Source organism: Lepidochelys kempii, chromosome 2, assembly GCF_965140285.1.
Source record: "Lepidochelys kempii isolate rLepKem1 chromosome 2, rLepKem1.hap1, whole genome shotgun sequence".
Classification (NCBI taxonomy): Eukaryota; Metazoa; Chordata; order Testudines; family Cheloniidae; genus Lepidochelys; species Lepidochelys kempii.
In genome coordinates this window covers 256667983-256686418 of record NC_136381.1, presented here as the reverse complement: position 1 = coordinate 256686418, position 18436 = coordinate 256667983, and the positions used below count along the sequence as shown (strand labels likewise).

The window sequence follows — 18436 nt, the reverse complement described above, 5'->3', positions numbered from 1 at the left end:
AATCCAGGGTTTAACAAGAACGTCTGAGGAACGGGGGGGAACAAGGGGAAATAGGTTACCTTGCATAATGACTTAGCCACTCCCAGTCTCTATTCAAGCCTAAGTTAATTGTATCCAATTTGCAAATGAATTCCAATTCAACAGGCTCTCGCAGGAGTCTGGTTTTGAAGTTTTTTTGTTGTAATATTGCAACTTTCATGTCTGTAATCGCGTGACCAGACAGATTGAAGTGTTCTCCGACTGGTTTATGAATGTAATAATTCATGACATCTGATTTGTGTCCATTTATTCTTTTACGTAGAGACTGTCCAGTTTGACCAATGTACATGGCAGAGGGGCATTGCTGGCACATGATGGCATATATCACATTGGTAGATGTGCAGGTGAACAAGCCTCTGATAGTGTGGCTGATGTGATTAGGCCCTGTGATGGTGTCCCCTGAATAGATATGTGGGCACAGTTGGCAACGGGCTTTGTTGCAAGGATAGGTTCCTGGGTTAGTGGTTCTGTTGTGTGGTATGTGGTTGCTGGTGAGTGTTTGCTTCAGGTTGCGGGGCTGTCTATAGGCAAGGACTGGCCTGTCTCCCAAGATTTGTGAGAGTGTTGGGTCATCCTTCAGGATAGGTTGTAGATCCTTAATAATGCATTGGGGGAGGGGGGGAGAAAACCTGGATTTGTGCTGGAAATGGCCCACTTTGATTATCATACACATTGTAAGGAGAGTGATCACTTTAGATAAGCTATTACCAGCAGGACACTGGGGTAGGGGGAGAGAAAACCTTTTGTAGTAGTAAACACCCATTTTTTCATGGTTTGTGTGTATATAAACATCTTCTGTATTTTCCACAGCATGCATCCGATGAAGTGAGCTGTAGCTCACGAAAGCTCATGCTCAAATAAATTGGTTAGTCTCTAAGGTGCCATAAGTCCTCCTTTTCTTTTTTTAAACAGGACAGAGAGGGGCAGGGACAGGAGTTAAACTAAAAAGACAAAGAAAATATATATCTTGCATTTCCCAAATAACAACAGCTTACGAATTTCTCAACATATAATGGAAAAATCATTCTTGCACTGTGTAAGCAAGGTTACCCAACTCCTGCATAGGTGCATAAGGACCTGCCCAATGTGAGGACTGGGCATAACACCACAAATCAGGAAACCAAAGGGCCGGTCCTGGGTAGCAGTAATGTCAGTGCTAGCCCTGCCTCTCCCCAGCAGCATCCAGCAGACACTGCACCCGCTGCATTTCTGAGGGCCTGTTTTAGGAACAATGCCTCTCAGGACTCCCACAGGCACAAAGCACCTTCACACTAGCCCCAATGCAGGCTGCGCTTTAAAGATACAACAGAACCCTCTGCTAGCTTTTTAAAAGGATACATACTTGTAGTTTTCAACACAAGCTTTACTGTATTTTTATTCTACATCCAACCCAATTAAAAGGGCTACAGCTGCCCAGTGAATTCAAGAAGAGAAAGCAAGTCTCCTCCAATAAGGTAGTAATAAGCAAGCACGAAAAGCAATCATGATGTCTGAAAAGTTGCACTGTGCCATCTAGTGATGAGAAAATGCAAAACCACCGTAAACAAAATTAGCGAAAGGCAGTGGGCTTTCATTACAGGGAGCTCCAGCTCTGAGTTGGCAATTACCCGAGATTTCTGCAGGACATGGTCAATAAAAATCAAATTCCATCAGGACTTAGCTGCCAATACGCATTAACCAGTCCTGTACACTTTCCCTGCATCAGGCAATATTGTCAAATACATTAAAACAATAACTACAGAAATTTCATCTGCACTTCAGAAAAGGAGTACTTGTGGCACCTTAGAGACTAATACATTTATCTGAGCACAAGCTTTTGTGAGCTACAGCTCACTTCACCGGATGCATGCAGTGGAAATGCATCCAATGAAGCGAGCTGTAGCTCACGAAAGCCTATGCTCAAATAAATTTGTTAGTCTCTAAGGTGCCACAAGTACTCCTTTTCTTTTGTGAAACAGACTAACACGGCTGCTACTCTGAAACCTGTCATCTGCACTACAGTAACCCTTCCCTGGGTATGTGTGTTTTGAAGCTCTCTCTATAGAACAACTGTGGGGTAGCAGGAAATCCGTAATCCAGTATCTCTTGGAAACAGAGTCAACTCTCCTGCTACTTAAGTCTACACTGCCATCAAGGTCCAGGAATAGCAAAATTAAGTGGTCAGTTAAATCTCCAAATCATCTGCAATGCCGTCCCCTGAATCTTCAGACACATCCTCCCTCTTGCTCTAGAGTCAGCCTATGGCCTCCTCTGCTCCAGTGCCTCAGAGAAGACACTTGATTTGCTTTACTGATAACTTCAAAGACTATGCTGACCAGGTCCATTAGATGTCTTGCTTTAGATAACATCATTCCTATTGATATTACCCCAGAATTAACTCAGTAGAGCTTTATCATAATTTGATCCAGGATTCCTTATAGAAACAAGCTTTCTGGAATCCTCCTTGCTGTTAGTGCATTTTCTCCTGGCCTTGAGTGCCCTGAACATCGCTTATGCTCTCCATTCCAGTCCCATTGTCCTTTTGCACTCGTGTTGCTATTGGCCCTATTAGAGCGTTAATTCTGTTCTTATAGCCCGAGTTTCCCTAGTTGATAGGGCTCTGTCACATGGCATTATGAGGGAGTGAGGAGTTTGAATGCGGTTCTGTTCCAAGGGCTCTTTTTATTTTGCTTATAACGTATTCAGCATTTGTTTTTCCTGAGTAATACAGAAAAGATATCACATGCAGAAGAACTATGCTAAAAAAATGTTAAGGTTGAGGGAGAGAGAAACCCACCTCGGAATAGCCAATAGCTTGGTACCTGGGTCTCCCACATCCCAGATGAGTGGCCGAACCCCGGGACTATAGAGCTGGTCTCTTTCTCAATCTCTCCAATTGGAGTGGTGCCACTTGGTATAATTAAATAAGCATTGGTACGGGGGGTGGGGGGGAGCTACAGCTCAGTTTTGACAAATAATTTTCCAATAAAAAAACGTTTTGTTGAAAATTTCTGAATCAGCTCTACATAAGTCAGCCTCCTTGTACATACAGAGTATAATACAGTCTTTAATAAATGATCACATATTATTTTTTCCAGAGAAATTGTGCCTCATTCGGTGTTAGGCAATCTAAATATAGCAGTCACTGCAACTTCCCCTATAATAACTTTAATATGTTTAAAAAAAAAACCAACCACAGCTAGCCTTCCAGATGCGTGCATTGCTAAATGAAAGCAACCACATAAGCCTATTGTGTAACCTCTGTCTTCCTTTTTACCTCCGCAGTGTTTAAATTATTTTCATTTATTCATCTTGTCCAAATTTAGCGGCTGAGGGAGCTATGCACGTTTAAGCTGAGATCCTGGCCCTTAGATTCTGAGATCCTGGCCCTTTCTACACCTTTTGGGGTAGAAACTGTGTCTGCTACTTGTCTCTATAGTACTCAGCATATCTGGAGTGCTAATAATGGCACCAAAGTTTGCTTCCTTCTGTGTTGCAGGTTCTTTTCCCTTGTAATATCTAGATTAAAGAGATTAATAAAAACCTTTGAGAGGGTCTTCAGTCATCTTTACATCACCATCACACACTTGAAAAGGTGCTGTTAGGGTTTTAACCACCCACCCCTCAGTTACTGGTGTGCACCCCATCTCATATTGTTGATTTCTGTCTTGTGTTAGGAAAAAGTATTAATTCCATTAAATCAACATCTTTAAACATTAAAAGATAAATACTTCCAGTAATTATTAAATACTTTGTTAAAAAAAGTGTCAAGCAAAATGTCTTCTCTGAAATAAACAAGATCTCAATTGTGCTTTCTTTTTACAACAATTTCTGAAAAAGTTTGTTATGATTTAGTATCATTTCATTGTGAGCGAAGGGTGGAGAGAGGAGTGTGATGCAATAAAACCAACAATCTGCCAACAGAGGAAAATCACTAAACTGACGTTCACTGGAGAATAGTAATATATAAAAGAAGACAATGTCATTTTGATTTGCTCTGGACAAAGATGAAAAACCTGCATCTGCCTCTCCAGTGACACAGAACAGATTCTTCCTGTTGGTATTCTATTTTACATTTTTTATATATCTATATATATTCTGCAAATGTATCTCTCAAATACCAAGCACAATCATCAATCTATCCCTCGCAATAAAAGCCTCCACTGGAGGCAGATGAGCTGACAGAATTTATCTTGGGATACAGCAAGTTCAGCCAACATCGGCATATAAGGAATTTGAGGTTAATTCCCTTTCTGGAATTAAACAACAAATGGTACAGCAGTCCAAGCAGGAACTGGGAAAAATGCCATGGCTGCTGCTCTGACTTTTCTCTATAGCAGTGGTTTCCAAACTTGGTTTGAGGCTTGTTCAGGGTAAGCCCCTGGCAGGCCACAAGATACTCTATTTACATGGAGCGTCAGCAGGTACGGCTGCTCGCAGCTCCCAGTGGCCGCGGATCACCGTTACCGGCCAGTGGGAGCTGCGGGAAGCGATGGCCCAGCCCGCGCTGCTTCCTGCAGCTCCCATTGGCCGGGAACAGCGAACCATGGTCACTGGGAGCTGCGAGCGGCCGTACCTGAGGACGCTCAGGTAAACAAAGTGTCTCGCGGCCTGCCAGGGGCTTATCCTGAACAAGCCACGAATTAAGTTTTGGAACCACTGCTCTAAAGTGATCTAAAAATAATGTTTTGGGGATATCCATGATGAGAAAATCACCAGCCTTGCCATCAGTGGGTCTATATTTCACCATTTGAATAGCCAAGAACAAGAAAACACAGACTGAAGAGTGGACCAGTAAATAGATTAATGCATACATGCACATTTTAGTACTTACACATCTTTTGTTTCACAAAAGAAAACAGTGGAGGAGCATAAAGATATGAGTAGCCCAGCTGTAGAATTTACATTGTTAGATCCTTGGTATGTAATTTCAGTGCTTGAATCTACACTACAGTTTTTCTCTTTAAACAACAACTTCAAATGAGTGATACTTTCCCATGTCATCCACATCAAACAAACAATGAGATTAGAGGCTGGTTGTGGATTACTGAACCTTCCATTTCTAGGTCACTGGTCTGAACACAACACAGGTCACTACCAAAAGATGGCTAAAAGGGTACCCGCCAGTTCTTGCTCAGTAGCAAATTCTTTGGGTTCCTGGCTGAAGGGGTGAAATCCTGGCCTATGAAGTCAATGGCAAAACTCCCACTGACTTCACAGGGGACAGATTTCACTCTAGATATTTATTTTTAATGAACTTTTATGTGTGATTTGGCAAATTATGCCCCCTGTTTTAGGAGAGAGAATTAGTTTTTACTGGTGAATAAAAAATTCCTACACTCCAAAGTCTTGCTCCCCAAGGGACAAACTCCTAGTGAGATCAGAAGAGTCTCTACTGCAAACAATATTCAAAATGACAAAAACTGGGCAATTTTAGGTATTTTCAGTGTCTATTTTATTTACAATAAGGGAATGAACCCTTTAAAAGCACCTGAACACAAGTGGCTTTATCCATATGCTACAAAGCACATTTGCAAATAGCAAGTTCTTCCTATTAAGAGTCTATGAGTCCCTTCTCAAATTTCAAAGAGAATCAGGCGCCAACAAGCATCTAGCATTCATGCTACTGCAAATAACCAAACAAATACACAGTTGAGTGGTTGCGAGTTGAAAAGACTGCATGTTCCTTTAAACAACCTTTAGAAGCAGTAGAACTATAGCCACATTATAACCACATTAGGTTGAAATTTAGCTTGTTTTCTGTTATTTTCTATCCCCTTTCCTTTTTCGTGAAATTTAATAGTGATTCTTTCTAAAATTCACAAACACATTCAAAACACCAGCTAAAATAAACAATCATGCATATACATAATTAAAGATTTTAAGTTGAAATCATTCAAATAGTAAAACTAATTAAATTACTCCCACCCTCAAACTAAATATATGCTAGTTTGGGAATATAATAAAAAAATTCATGACAAAGTGTTAAGTTGCAAAGGAATCTATCCACTGTACCTCATTCTGGAAAAAGGTAATTTACTACAGAGGGTTTATAAATGTGACCATCACTTTGCCATTTCCTATCCCAGACTCATATAAGATCCAACTTCACTTCATAGCTTGTATTAAGACCAAAACTGATACAACATTCATAAAAGACGTGAGTTGTCTTCAAACCCAGGGATGATGAAGATATCTTGGCACCAGACTAGAACAAAATTATACAGTAATCAAAGCCACAGGGACACAGTGTGCTACTGTATTATTCAAGTATAGTATGTTGGTATCAAGTTACTTTTAATAAAGGCAGTAAGATACAAACACTGGTCTTATTTTTACCTGTGGAGTACTAAAATTAACATTTCAAAACTGCTAGCCAGAGTTAGAGTGTTTTTTTTAATATACTCTTCCTTTTCTATGTACTGGGAGGAGACATTGTTCCTCCAACAACACAATTTAGAAAATGCTGACTAAAATTCAACATAGTGGAAACAACTGCTAGACTCTAAACAATTCTACAGCTTGCTGGAAAATCACTGTCATTTTTAAAATATTCTTAGGGTCCATCCTCTGGATTCCAGTTGATTGTTAATTCTTTGTAATCCAAGATAATAATCTTTTTTAAAGGATAAACAATTGAAACTAAAAGATCATGATAATCAAAGTGAAGCAAAGTCTAGTGGGCTAAGCACAAGTCTGGACTCCAGAACATTGTAATCCTAGCTTTGCTGCTGACTTGCTGTGTGGCCTTGGTCAAGTCATTTAACCACTCTCAGTTTCTCCATTTGTAAAATGAGGACAACAATTACCTACCTCACAAGCATATTGCGTTGATTAAAGGTTGTAAATCTTTATTTCTGAAGATGAAAATTATGAATTATTAATTTGCATTATGCTAGCACCCAAAGACCTTAGGCAGGATTAAGGCCCCATCATGCTAGGTGCTGCACAGTCAAAGATAGTCCCTGCTTTGAACAGCTCCTACAAGAACTTACACACATACTTACCTTTAAGAATAAGAGCAGTTGGTCAAGCAAAGAGGTGTGTGGTGGGGGGCTATCAGTCAACTCAACAGCATTTCTTGGTCTCTTGGCTTGTAATGCAATAACTTCTGAAAACCTTGTCCAAAATTACAACGAACATTTTACACATCAATGGGTGTAATAAAAAATAAAGGGCAACAGGGAGGGAGGACGAAGATTACAGTGATAAGGCTGCATCCAAAGCCTACTGAACTCAGCTGGAGCCTTTCAGTTGACTTCACTGATTTTTAGATCAGGCTTTACGGCTCAGATTTTAAATGCTGGCGAAGGGATTTGGACAACTAATTGCTGTTAAAATGAATGGCAACAGGGCACCCAAAATCCTTCGGTGGCTTTGAAAACCCACACTGTGTTAGCATTCTGATGGTTCAGAGATGTGTAATTTTAAAGAATATATAAATATATGATTAAATAGATACATATACCTCAGCAAACCCCACTGGCCCTCTACCTAGCAGTTATCTTGCAGTATAGAAGCACTAAGTACAGTGTTAATACAGCTTTATAAAGAGGCATTTAAATGCCCTCTATTACATGAACAAAAATGAAGGATTTTATAACAGAATTTACTGCAGCACGATTTCAGAGTGTAGGCAAGATACAATAGTGCAAATGTCTATTCCAACATTTTGCAAGTACTACAAAGGAGTTTAACTTTGTTTTAACCAACCTGCAAGACAACTATGTTTATTTGCTTCTGTTTTATGTAAAGATACTGTTAACTGTGACATTCAATTTAGTGTATAACAGCAGCACAGGTACCTACCTGATAGGTAACTCTTTTCTTTCCATCATCCCCTGTCTGAGGCAAGGTCAAAGGTCCAGAAACTATCCAAACATCCTCAAATCTCTCTGTCAGCTCCCGACAATACATTTCCATTCTGCAAAGATATCCCTCACGTCAAGGAATGCCAGTGGGTAAACTTTAATTTTTTTAAAAAAAATATGCCTAGAACATAGAGGGCAAGACAAACTACTCTCAGACACTTTTGGGGTGCATTTTCAAAAATATGGGCCTAAACTGCATGCCAAAAATGGGTAAATGCATGCATAAGTTGAAGTTGTTGTTGTCCCATCTCCTTCATTCACGCTCCATTGGTTAATTTACAATTGGTCATGCATTTTCTGCACACATTTGAGACCTCAGATCAGCAGTTTCATCACATTCCCTCAAAACTCAAATTCCCCAATAATTTCCACTACTGAGTTCTTGATCTTTCTTGAGATCTTGATCTTATTTACTTTCAGCAAATAAGAATTTCGGGGGGGAGGGGGGGCGGCTGCATCCAATCTCATTTCGAACGGCTTTTTTATATTATTTTTTGTTTGCTCCTCCATGTTTTAGAGGAATTATGGTCCTTCAACATACTGCCAAATATTTTTGTAAAATATATAATTAGAGAATTTTTTAAGCTGCATTTTTTAGAATCTTAAATGTCAAATTGCAAGTGTTCCAGGCATTCTCTCACATGCACTGATGCCAATGGCAGTCTCCAAGCCCCTTCTTGCTCTTCTGTGTGAAACTGATTAGGAACAATGTAACACTGCCTTTAGGAAAGGTATCATTGGTTACTGCATATTTTTGGGGTTCAGAAAAATACTTAGTGAATTTAGTTGGGAACATGAAAAGTTTGTCCATGTGAACAGCTTGCCAAGTCATGCCTAGTTTTCAGAAAAGGGAACTGATTATAGCCACTCTTTATATGGTTCCTACAGGTCACAGCAGCTGCTTACATCAAAATGATCACTGTGGGGACCCCTACAGGAGAGGAGAGAGGAGGTGTCTCACATTTGGTTTGCAAGTCTCACTTTAGTCAATTTGACATAGTCCAACGTACAAACAGTTATTTCATATAGTTGGGTTGGGAGAGGGAGAGAGAGAGAGAGGAAGAAACTGATGGGATAAATTAGAAAAGCAGCATGGTATTGAGAGAGATTTTTTGGTGGGGAGAAGTAAGGAGATACAGAAAATATAGAGGTGGCAGATAAAATGTAAGAAAGAGAGAGAGAGAGATAAGGATATTGAGGGGAGAAAATGAAAAAAGAATACAAACACTGAAAGACAACACTAGAAATAATCAATTATAAAAGAGAAGAAAGGAAAAGAGAAGTGAAGCCAGGAAGGGGTATTCATAAATACAAAGGGAAGAGTAACCACCTTTCTGTATACAGTGCTATAAAATCCCTCCTGGCCAGATGCAACATCCTGTTACCTGTAAAGGGTTAAGAAGCTCAGCTAACCTGGTTGGCACCTGACCCAAAGGACCAATAAGGGGACAAGATACTTTCAAATCTTGGGAGAAGGAAGGCTTTTGTTTTGTGCTCTTTGTTTATGTGGTTGTTCTCTCTTGGGACTGAGAGAGGTCAGACAGAAATCCATCTTCTCCAACCCATCCTAATCCAAGTCTCCAATATTGTAACCAGTATAGATAAGCCAGGCAAGGCGGATTAGTTTATCTTTTGTTTTATGTGAATTTTCCCTGTGTTAAGAGGGAGGTTTATTCCTGTTTTCTGTAACTTTAAGGTTTTGCCCAGAGAGGGATCCTCTGTGTTTTGAATCTGAATACCCTATAAAGTATTTTCCATCCTGATTTTACAGAGATGATTTTTACCTTTCTTTCTTTTCTTTTTTTTTAATAAAATCCTTCTTTTAAGAACCTGACTGATTTTTCCATTGTTCCAAGATCCAGGGGTTTGGGTCTTTGATGATTTTGTAACAAATTGGTTCGGATATTATTCTCAAGCCCCCCCAGGAAAGGGGTTGTGTAGGGCTTGGGGGGATATTTTGGGGGAAGACGTTTCCAAGTGGGCTCTCTCAGTGTTCTTTGTTTAAAACGCTTGGTGGTGGCAGCATATTGTTCAAGGACAAGGCAAAGTTTGTACCTTGGGGAAGTTTTTAACCTAAGCTGGTAAGAATAAGCTTAGGGGGGTCTTTCATGAGGGGCCCCACATCTGTACCCTAGAGTTCAGAGTGGGGAAGGAACCCTAACAAGGTAGAAGAAAACAAAAGCTAGAGACATAGTACATTTCATCCTTAAAATTGCGTCATATAGAAAGCTTAATGGCAATATGAACTGAATAAACAACACAGTAGTTTTATTCCTTTAAATTGCGGGGGGCATGGCACTGGGGGAGGAGGGGAGTGGTAACAGTGATATTTAATTCTACTTAGTAGGCTAAGACCTTGGGGCTGTAGATGCCCGATGCAATTTTCAGGCTCTCCCCATGATCTCCTGATTAGCCAGAGTTCTCAACTGAAAGAAGCTCCTGACCCTAAACTGGCACGTGCCTAGCTTTAGCATCAGTGAAAACTTATGCCCAAATTCCTGAGGCATTAAAACAATAGAATATCTCTTAAAATGCTATAGTGCATTATTTATCCATGAAATCATATAACCTTACTGAATGCCTCATATGCTTTTATATATATTCTTGCAAAAGCAGAAGCAGCGTTTGGAAGAATGATGAATCATTTCCTATGCTAGATTTTTAACTGTAATATTTTACATTATTTTATTATCCTCTCCTTGATTGAGCCTTGTAAAATTCATCACTCCCTTTGATTTCTGAGCCTTAAAAGATATTGAGTCCCACACAAGTACAGAATCAATGTTTGTTTTAGTTATTAAATAGTTTTCACCTCAAAAGAACAAAGGAAAAGAGCCAATATGAACAGTTAATAGACATCATCCAGTTCCATCACCTCAAAGCTGTGATGCTACCAGTCTTCACAAAGGAAGATTTTGGCTGGTTGTTACTTGGATGCGTGTACTCCTGTCAGGCCTTGCAGGTCTCAAACCTGTAGCTGTGGGAGTGGTGGGGGAAAGTCATACTCCAGTCTTCCCCCTGGCAGCTTTCAGACAACAGCTGGGACCAGGGTTGAAGAAGCCCAACTGGGACATAAGCCAGTCCCCTATGCTCTGAGTGGGAGAGCTCCAAGTCTCCTGATTGGGCCACAGCCCCTACTTAAGCCAGAGGAGAAAAAAGGAAATTGTCCCTCTTGTAGTAGGAAGAGGGCCTGAAACATAAGCCCTTATATTAGAGATGTGGTATGAGGCCTAAACTAAAGTAGTGGTCAAAGCTTTGCTGCAATAAAGCAAAGTTAAGTTGTGAGTAAAAGGCAGGACCTGCGCACAGAATCTGGCAAGAACAGGCCTAATGTTGCAGAAACACACATTCCAAAGAAGCGCTAGGCACAGGCCATGCATGCAAACACATTCCAGAAGGGTGGTACCAGAACACCCCAATACCAGCACATTCCCCAAAGATAGCAGGAATATGTTGATCCATCTTAAAGATAAGGTCAGGATAACAACACGATGGATAGAGATGTTTTGATCAAAACAACAGGTACAAGGTGATGGGTGGTAACAGGCTACGTCAGAAGGTGTCAACTAACTACATCAGAGGGGCAATACGTAACTTGTTTGTACTGATGTATAAAACGGAGTCTCAGGGGGAGTGTTTTGGGCCAGCCTAGGGGGCAGTGGAAAGTCCCGCCACTGATTGAGCTGTGTCCATTGTCATGGGCATACATGTGCTAGTGTAACTGTAGACATTGATCCAGGGAGCTAGGACCATTCTTTGTTCGCAATAACCTGGCTGGGTGCCTTCATACCTTAACATATCTTGTGGTCGTTGGGCAGTTTGCTCGAGGTCTGCTGTGCCAAATGTCTGCGCAGAGCTGGGACAGCACAGAGGGAGCACACACACAGCCAAACATCTAACACCACCTACAACTGGGCTTCACCCTGACACAGACTGTTGATCTGGCATTTACCTGTTCCTGACCTCCTGGTATCCTGACTCAGCCTGAATCTTGGTAACTGCCTCCTGGTTCCTGCCCTCTGGTTTGTCTCTGAATTCTAATCTCCTGGTATTCCAACCTGGCCTGATTCCTGGTAATTGGCTCCTGGCCCCTCAGCCTGTGCCTGACATTAATCCCAAGGCCAGGCCACCCACACCCCGGTCTTGACAGCTTGTACAGATCTCTGTAACCCACAGGAGTGGGCCCCCTGTGAGAGGAATGGACCCAGCAGCCCAGAATCACTAGACTCACCTGAATGGGCCACCTGCCTTCAGGTGGCTAACCAAGCCCTGAAGGATTGGGTTGCACAGCTGACCTGACTCTTGATCCCTGCCCTCCAGTTTGTCTCTCAATTCTGATCTCTTGGCATTCCAACCCAGCTTGGCTCCTGATGTTAACCCCTAGGATAAATAATTATATTCACCTAACTAAATCCCTCCTACAGTTTCTATTGGATAATGCACCAAAATGATTGCATATTGTTCTTGGCACTGCCTTTCCTCTTGGAGGAGGCTGCAATATGTAGCATGCAGTATTCTTGCACATGGCTTGAAAAGTGCTTAGAAATCCTTTGCTATATATATGTAAGATATTATTAGTGTTTTACCACTGACTTAAACTTAGTCTTCATCTTACACTTAATCCATAAAAAAGTAACATCTTACCTGTTCCAGAATCCAGCATTATTCTTGTAATTCTGGGGCACAATGTTGGACAGGTAAAATGTTTCAGCCATAGCTTGCTATATAAAGAAAAAATGGTGCCATGTTATTGAAATGTTATTGAGATAGGCTGAAAACAAAGCCAAACTTTAGGAGAGTTTGGAATCAGAACCCATATCTAGAGCCAAACTTCAGAGCTGGACATTATTTACATAATGGGTAAAATCAAAATCCTATATCAGAGCACCGCCGAAGTACTGGGGCGGAAGTAGAGATGGAAAATTGGGATATGATCTTTGCAGCTCAGGCCCATCTATCATTCTACAGAAACTTTCAGAAGTGTATCCATTTTTGGAGCCAGCAAACAAAATAATATTTAAGCATAATATTGAATGACAGTATGGAATTAATGTTAAAGGGTCATTAGTTTGTAATTAGTTTGGGAGTAGCTGACTGCCTTTTCTGGAGGGGAGGGAAATTTGCACTTACAGTTCTTATTTCCCAGATTGGTTCAATACGTTTTTGCCTTTACTTGGCAGGAAAGGTTTTACATTACCAACATTTTACAATTTTAAAAATATACAGGGTGCAGATGGTGGAATGGTCAGCAAGGCCCTGATCCTGCAAAGGTTTATGCACCTGTTTAACTTTACAAATTGTGAGTAGAGTTAAGAAGGTGCACAAACATTTCAGGATTGAGGCCCAAGTAATTCCAGAGAAGAAAGAAAAGGAGTACTAGTGGCACCTTAGAGACTAACCAATTTATTTGAGCATAAGCTTTCGTGAGCTCGGATGAAGTGAGCTGTAGCTCAAGAAAGCTTATGCTCAAATAAATTGGTTAGTCTCTAAGGTGCCACTAGTACTCCTTTTCTTTTTGCGAATACAGACTAACACGGCTGCTACTCTGAATCCAGAGAAGAAGTAACCTTGGCCTTCTTCTGGTCCTATACATTTACACATATGTGAAAAAACATGAAAGTAAAATCTCAGGCTCTTATCCTGCATCTTATTATTTTATTTCATTTTAAGTGCTTTTTCAGATTCTCCTTATTCACAGAAGTTAAGGATCTGGCAGCAATATTTAGAACAATGCTTAGTACAGGTAGCGGTTGTGCAAACTGTGAAATATTCCAGTTAGCATATCTAACCCTATTTTAGTCCTGGGCTTCATTGTACAAGCTGCTAAACATGTTGAAATAGCTGGAATAACAGACAAAATCCATCAGTGACCCTTCCACTATAAGTAAAATGACTAGTGCATTAATTTACTACGTAACACAGTGCTGCCATCACCCTGCTCCACAGCATCTTACATTTCAGGACAAAATGCACTTTCAGTCTGCTTCCTAAATAGCAAATCATCTCTATTATGGAACAAAATCAAACTAGGACCAGATAGAACCAAGGCTGCTTTGTTAGTCAGCCAAGGGATTAAGGGACCAATATTTTGGTATGCTTATTTTACAACTTCATAGATCAGGTAAGTAAAGACACTTCGTAGACTTTAAGAGGACATCTAAGGCAAACGGTAAGGCAGTCCCTTCATTCACTTCATACACAGAATTAGAAAGGGAACAGATCTTTAAATCATCTAAATTATTCCCCTGCCAGTGCAGGGCAGCTCTTTACAGTATGTTTGCTAGTGCTTTGTCCATTGAGGTATAAATATCTCAGTACCTGTTGGCTAAGAGGACAGTGCTGCTTTCCTCCACTCACTTATTAAGTAAGCATCAGAAGAGACCTTTAAGGTGTGATAAGTAAATCATCCCCATGTTACAGATAGAGAAGCTGGGGCATAGAAAGTTGTGAGTTGCTCAGTTTTACAAGGCAAGTCTACAGCAAAATCAGGATGAAAACCCAGAACTCCTGATTCCATGTCCTATCCCTCAACAAGTAGGCCATGCTTCCTCTCAAAAAAACCCATTATAAATAAATTTTAGCTCACCTTCCCACTGACAGACATAAGTTAAGAAGGATTCTTACTACTGAAAATTTGTTATCTCCTGCTGGTGCCATATGTCCTCGCGACCACCCGCTCCCAATGTAGTCTTCATTGACAGCACTAAACATGAGAGGGATACTAGGATCTGGTCTGAATTTGCAGTGCCTTCGATCTGCGTTGCCTGAGGAACAACATACTAAATAGTCAGGTTATTAGCAAACCATCATCATTACAGAATAAAAAGAGCTGTTATCCAATGTGCCTTCCCAAAGTGCTTACATTTCAGGATTCTATATACGATCTGAGTATTATTTTCCGCCTCGATTTTGATAGGACTATGTCTTAATCAGAGTAGCAAACAGACATATATCAGAATTGTATGTCTCAAGATATTTAATCTCAACTGGTTGGTTAGTTTGATTCTGATACTTTGGACAACATTTTAACATGTCAGATGGTTACAGACACTCAAATACAATTTTAAAATTACTGCTTTCATCTGATGAACCACTGAAGTCAATGGGACTACTTACAGTCAGGTCTAAGTGCTGGCAGGATCATGTCTGTAGTTTTGAAAGCTACCATGAAGATTGCGATTGAGATATAGCAAAAGGGATGCTACTTATTTTGCAGTTATACAGGTACCTTTTGTTACCAATAACAACTTCCAATATTAAAACTGAAATAATTCTATAAACTTAAATTAAGATGATTGTATATTGTTTGCATTTCATTCAGATGGTGAAAACAGTTATTTTCTACATATGCAGTAGAAAAGAGGGAATCAGATGCGCACAAGAGAAATAGTGGAACTAAGGCAATGTAAGTAATGGGTTACAAAGAGTATGTGTTACATACTGAGTAACAAATGTAATACAATGTGCTACTTTAATTATTTCGTTTTGATCAGTTGATCCCACTTGATTCAACTTTCCCCAAAATGTTATTTCAGGGCTATATATTACCTACTCCTATTTTTCTGGCACTTTATATTTTAACTAAATTTCTCATAGAGCTATTCTGACTAATTCAGACTCTGATCCTGCAAAGACAGACAAGGGGTAGATCCTCAACTGGTGTAAACTGTGATAGCTCCATTGAATAGAGCTATGACAATTTACAGCAGCTGAAGATTTGCCCCAGGATCACCTTTAAGCACTTGAGTAATCCACTGCCTTCAAGGGGACTGTTCCAGTGAGTGAAATTAAGCACGTTTGTAAATGGGTGCGGCGTTGGGGCCTTAGTTTATGTAGTTTAATTTTACATTGGTAGCCTCACATTCATTAACTTCACCTTTTAAGACCCACTTCTGCAAGGTCACCTACAACAAATGAGTGTTTCAGACGTACACACAGTCGCTGAACCACCAGACTTGTCTGTGTAAACTGTACAACCACCTCATCTTATACCTGTAACTCATGTCCTTCCTGACCCCTCCCCTTCAAGCTGTATGGAATATACTCAAACCCGTCACATTTGTCACGTAAGCCCCGATCCTGCAGAGAAATCCTTCAATATGCTCCCTTCTGCCAGCACATAGTCCCACGAAGGAAAATGGCACTGGGAACAGGCATGAGGACTTGCACTGGCAGATCCCTGTTACAGGACTAGGGTAATCAACCCAGCACTTCCAGGCCTCACTGATTTTGGTGAGACTCTCAGTGGGCGCACAGATCCAGCTCCACAGAGCTCATTGGAGGATTGGGTCACAGACTGAAAGATCTTCAGAACAAGACCTATCCCCTTTATGTATTTTCTGTGACGTGCCTATCCCACTTGCGGGTGCCATCAAAATAAACAAACACACACATACATACATACCCAGTGTCTTCTGTTTTGAAATATGTTCAATCACCCATTTAGGTACCCGTTTTGCCTGATCATAAGACAGTGCATGATTTGTGTAACATCTGGTCTCTGTTCCAGCTACAGGGAATCCATACTGTTCCAGAAGAGACACTTCCACTGGTTCTAAGGGGGGAAACAAACAAAAAATGACCCTCAGATGAAACGGGGATTAGAAACAAAAGAGGGAGGGGAACGTCGCTCATGTTTCTATACATAGTATTGAATAACACTCTATTTGATTTGAACTGAACAACATATCTAAGACCAAAAAAAATACACTTAAAAGACAGGTTTCAGAGTAGCAGCCGTGTTAGTTTGTATCCGCAAAAAGAAAAGGAGGACTTGTGGCACCTTAGAGACTAACAAATTTATTTGAGCATAAGCTTTCGTAAGCTACAGCTTAAAAGTTATTCTTAAAAGAATAACTTATGTCCACCAGAGACATATCCATGCTTGACACCAAACTTGCATTAAATATTTAGGTTTCAGAGTAACAGCAGTGTTAGTTTGTATTCGCAAAAAGAAAAGGAGTACTTGTGGCACCTTAGAGACTAACCAATTTATTTCAGCATGAGCTTTCGTGAGCTACAGCTCACTTCATCGGATGCATACTTTATTTAGAGTGCAAACCTGTAAGGATAACTCCCCACATTCTAACTCCCCTGCAATGAAGCTAGTGGGTCTTAAGAGCATTTACCGCACCACAGGATGCACTCAGTCCCTCACAGAGGCAAGCTTTAACTTCCCAGTTCAAAAAAGCACTTAAATATGAACTTTGCCAGTGCAACACATTGACCTCTGTGATCCACCAGGGCCTGTGTAACAATGGAGTAGAACGCTTTGTGGTTTATGAGGAGGGTTTTGGGGGGGCTGATGAGGGAGGTGTGTGGGAGCAGGGCAGTGAGGAGGGTTGCTGGGGGTGCTGATGAGGCGAGGGGAGGAAGGTCTATGGGGGCAGGGCAGTGAGCAGGGTTTTGAGGGGCTGATGAGGGAGGGGAGGGATGTCTATGGGGGCGGGGCAGGGCAGTGAGGAGGATTTTGGGGAGGCTGATGAGAGGGGGGGAGGTCTATGGAGGCAGGGTAATGAGGATGATTGTTGGGGGGCTGATGAGGGAGGGGAGGGAGATCTATAGGGGCAGGGCAGTGAGGAGGGTTGTTAGGGGTGTTGATGAGGCGAGGGAAGGGAGGTCCATGGGGGCAGGACAGTGAGAATGCTTTTGGGAGGGCTGATGAGGGGAGAGAGGGAGATGTATGGGGGCAGGGCAGTGAGGAAGGTTTTGCAGGTGCTGATAAGGGAGGGGAGGGAGATCTAGGGGGGCGAGGCAGCGAGGAGGATTTTGGGGAGGCTGATGAGAGGGGGGAGGTCTATGGAGGCAGGGCAGTGAGGATGGTTGTTGGGGGGCTGATGAGGGAGGGGAGGGAGATATATGGAGGCAGGGCAGTGAGGAAGGTTTTGGGGGGCTGATGAGGGAGGGGAAGGAGGTCTATAGGGGCAGGGCAGTGAGGAGGGTTGTTAGGGGTGTTGATGAGGCGAGGGAAGGGAGGTGTATGGGGGCAGGATAGTCAGGTGGATTTTGGGGGGCTGATGAGGGAGTGAAGGGAGATCTAGGGAGGCAGGGCAGTGAGGAGGATTGCGGGGGCTGATGAGGGAGGGGAGGGAGGTCTATGGGGGTGGGACAGGGCAGTAAGGAGGGTTTTGGGGGCCTGACGAGGGAGAGAAGGGAGGTCTATGGGGGCAGGGCAGTGTGGAGGGTTTGGGGGGGCTGACGAGGGAGGGGAGGGAGGTCTATGGGGACGGGGCATTGAGGTGGGTTGGGCGGGGGAGCTGATCAGGCCGGGGGCCAGGGCTCTGGGGCTGGCGGGGCCGGGGACTCCCAGGGGGAACTTCCTCCCCCGGCTCCGCTCTTACCCTGCGGCCGCTCGCGGGGGGCCGCCGGCGCTGGGCCGGGCTGGCTGCGGAGGAGCCGCAGCGCGGCCAGGCCGGAGGCGGCGGCGCCCAGCGCGGCCCCGCAGACGAAGCCCCCCAGGAAGCGGCGCTTGGCGAAGCGGGCGCCCGACGTCTCCGCCATGGCCCGGCCTGGGGAGGCGGCTCCCACTCCGCGGCGTCCCCACAGAG

General features: G+C 42.3%; 1 protein-coding gene across 1 annotated transcript in view; it reads right to left on the bottom strand.

Moving 5' to 3' along the window:
• Positions 1–18436, bottom strand: part of EXOG (exo/endonuclease G) — a 33721-nt gene extending 15285 nt beyond the window's left edge. The window contains exons 1-5 of the mRNA XM_073334661.2: positions 18230–18436; positions 16294–16443; positions 14514–14653; positions 12534–12610; positions 7828–7942 (exon numbers count right to left, since the gene is read on the bottom strand). Of these exons, the coding sequence (XP_073190762.1) occupies positions 7828–7942; positions 12534–12610; positions 14514–14653; positions 16294–16443; positions 18230–18389 (642 nt within the window). The 5' untranslated portion in view covers positions 18390–18436. The remainder of the gene's footprint in view (positions 1–7827; positions 7943–12533; positions 12611–14513; positions 14654–16293; positions 16444–18229) is intronic.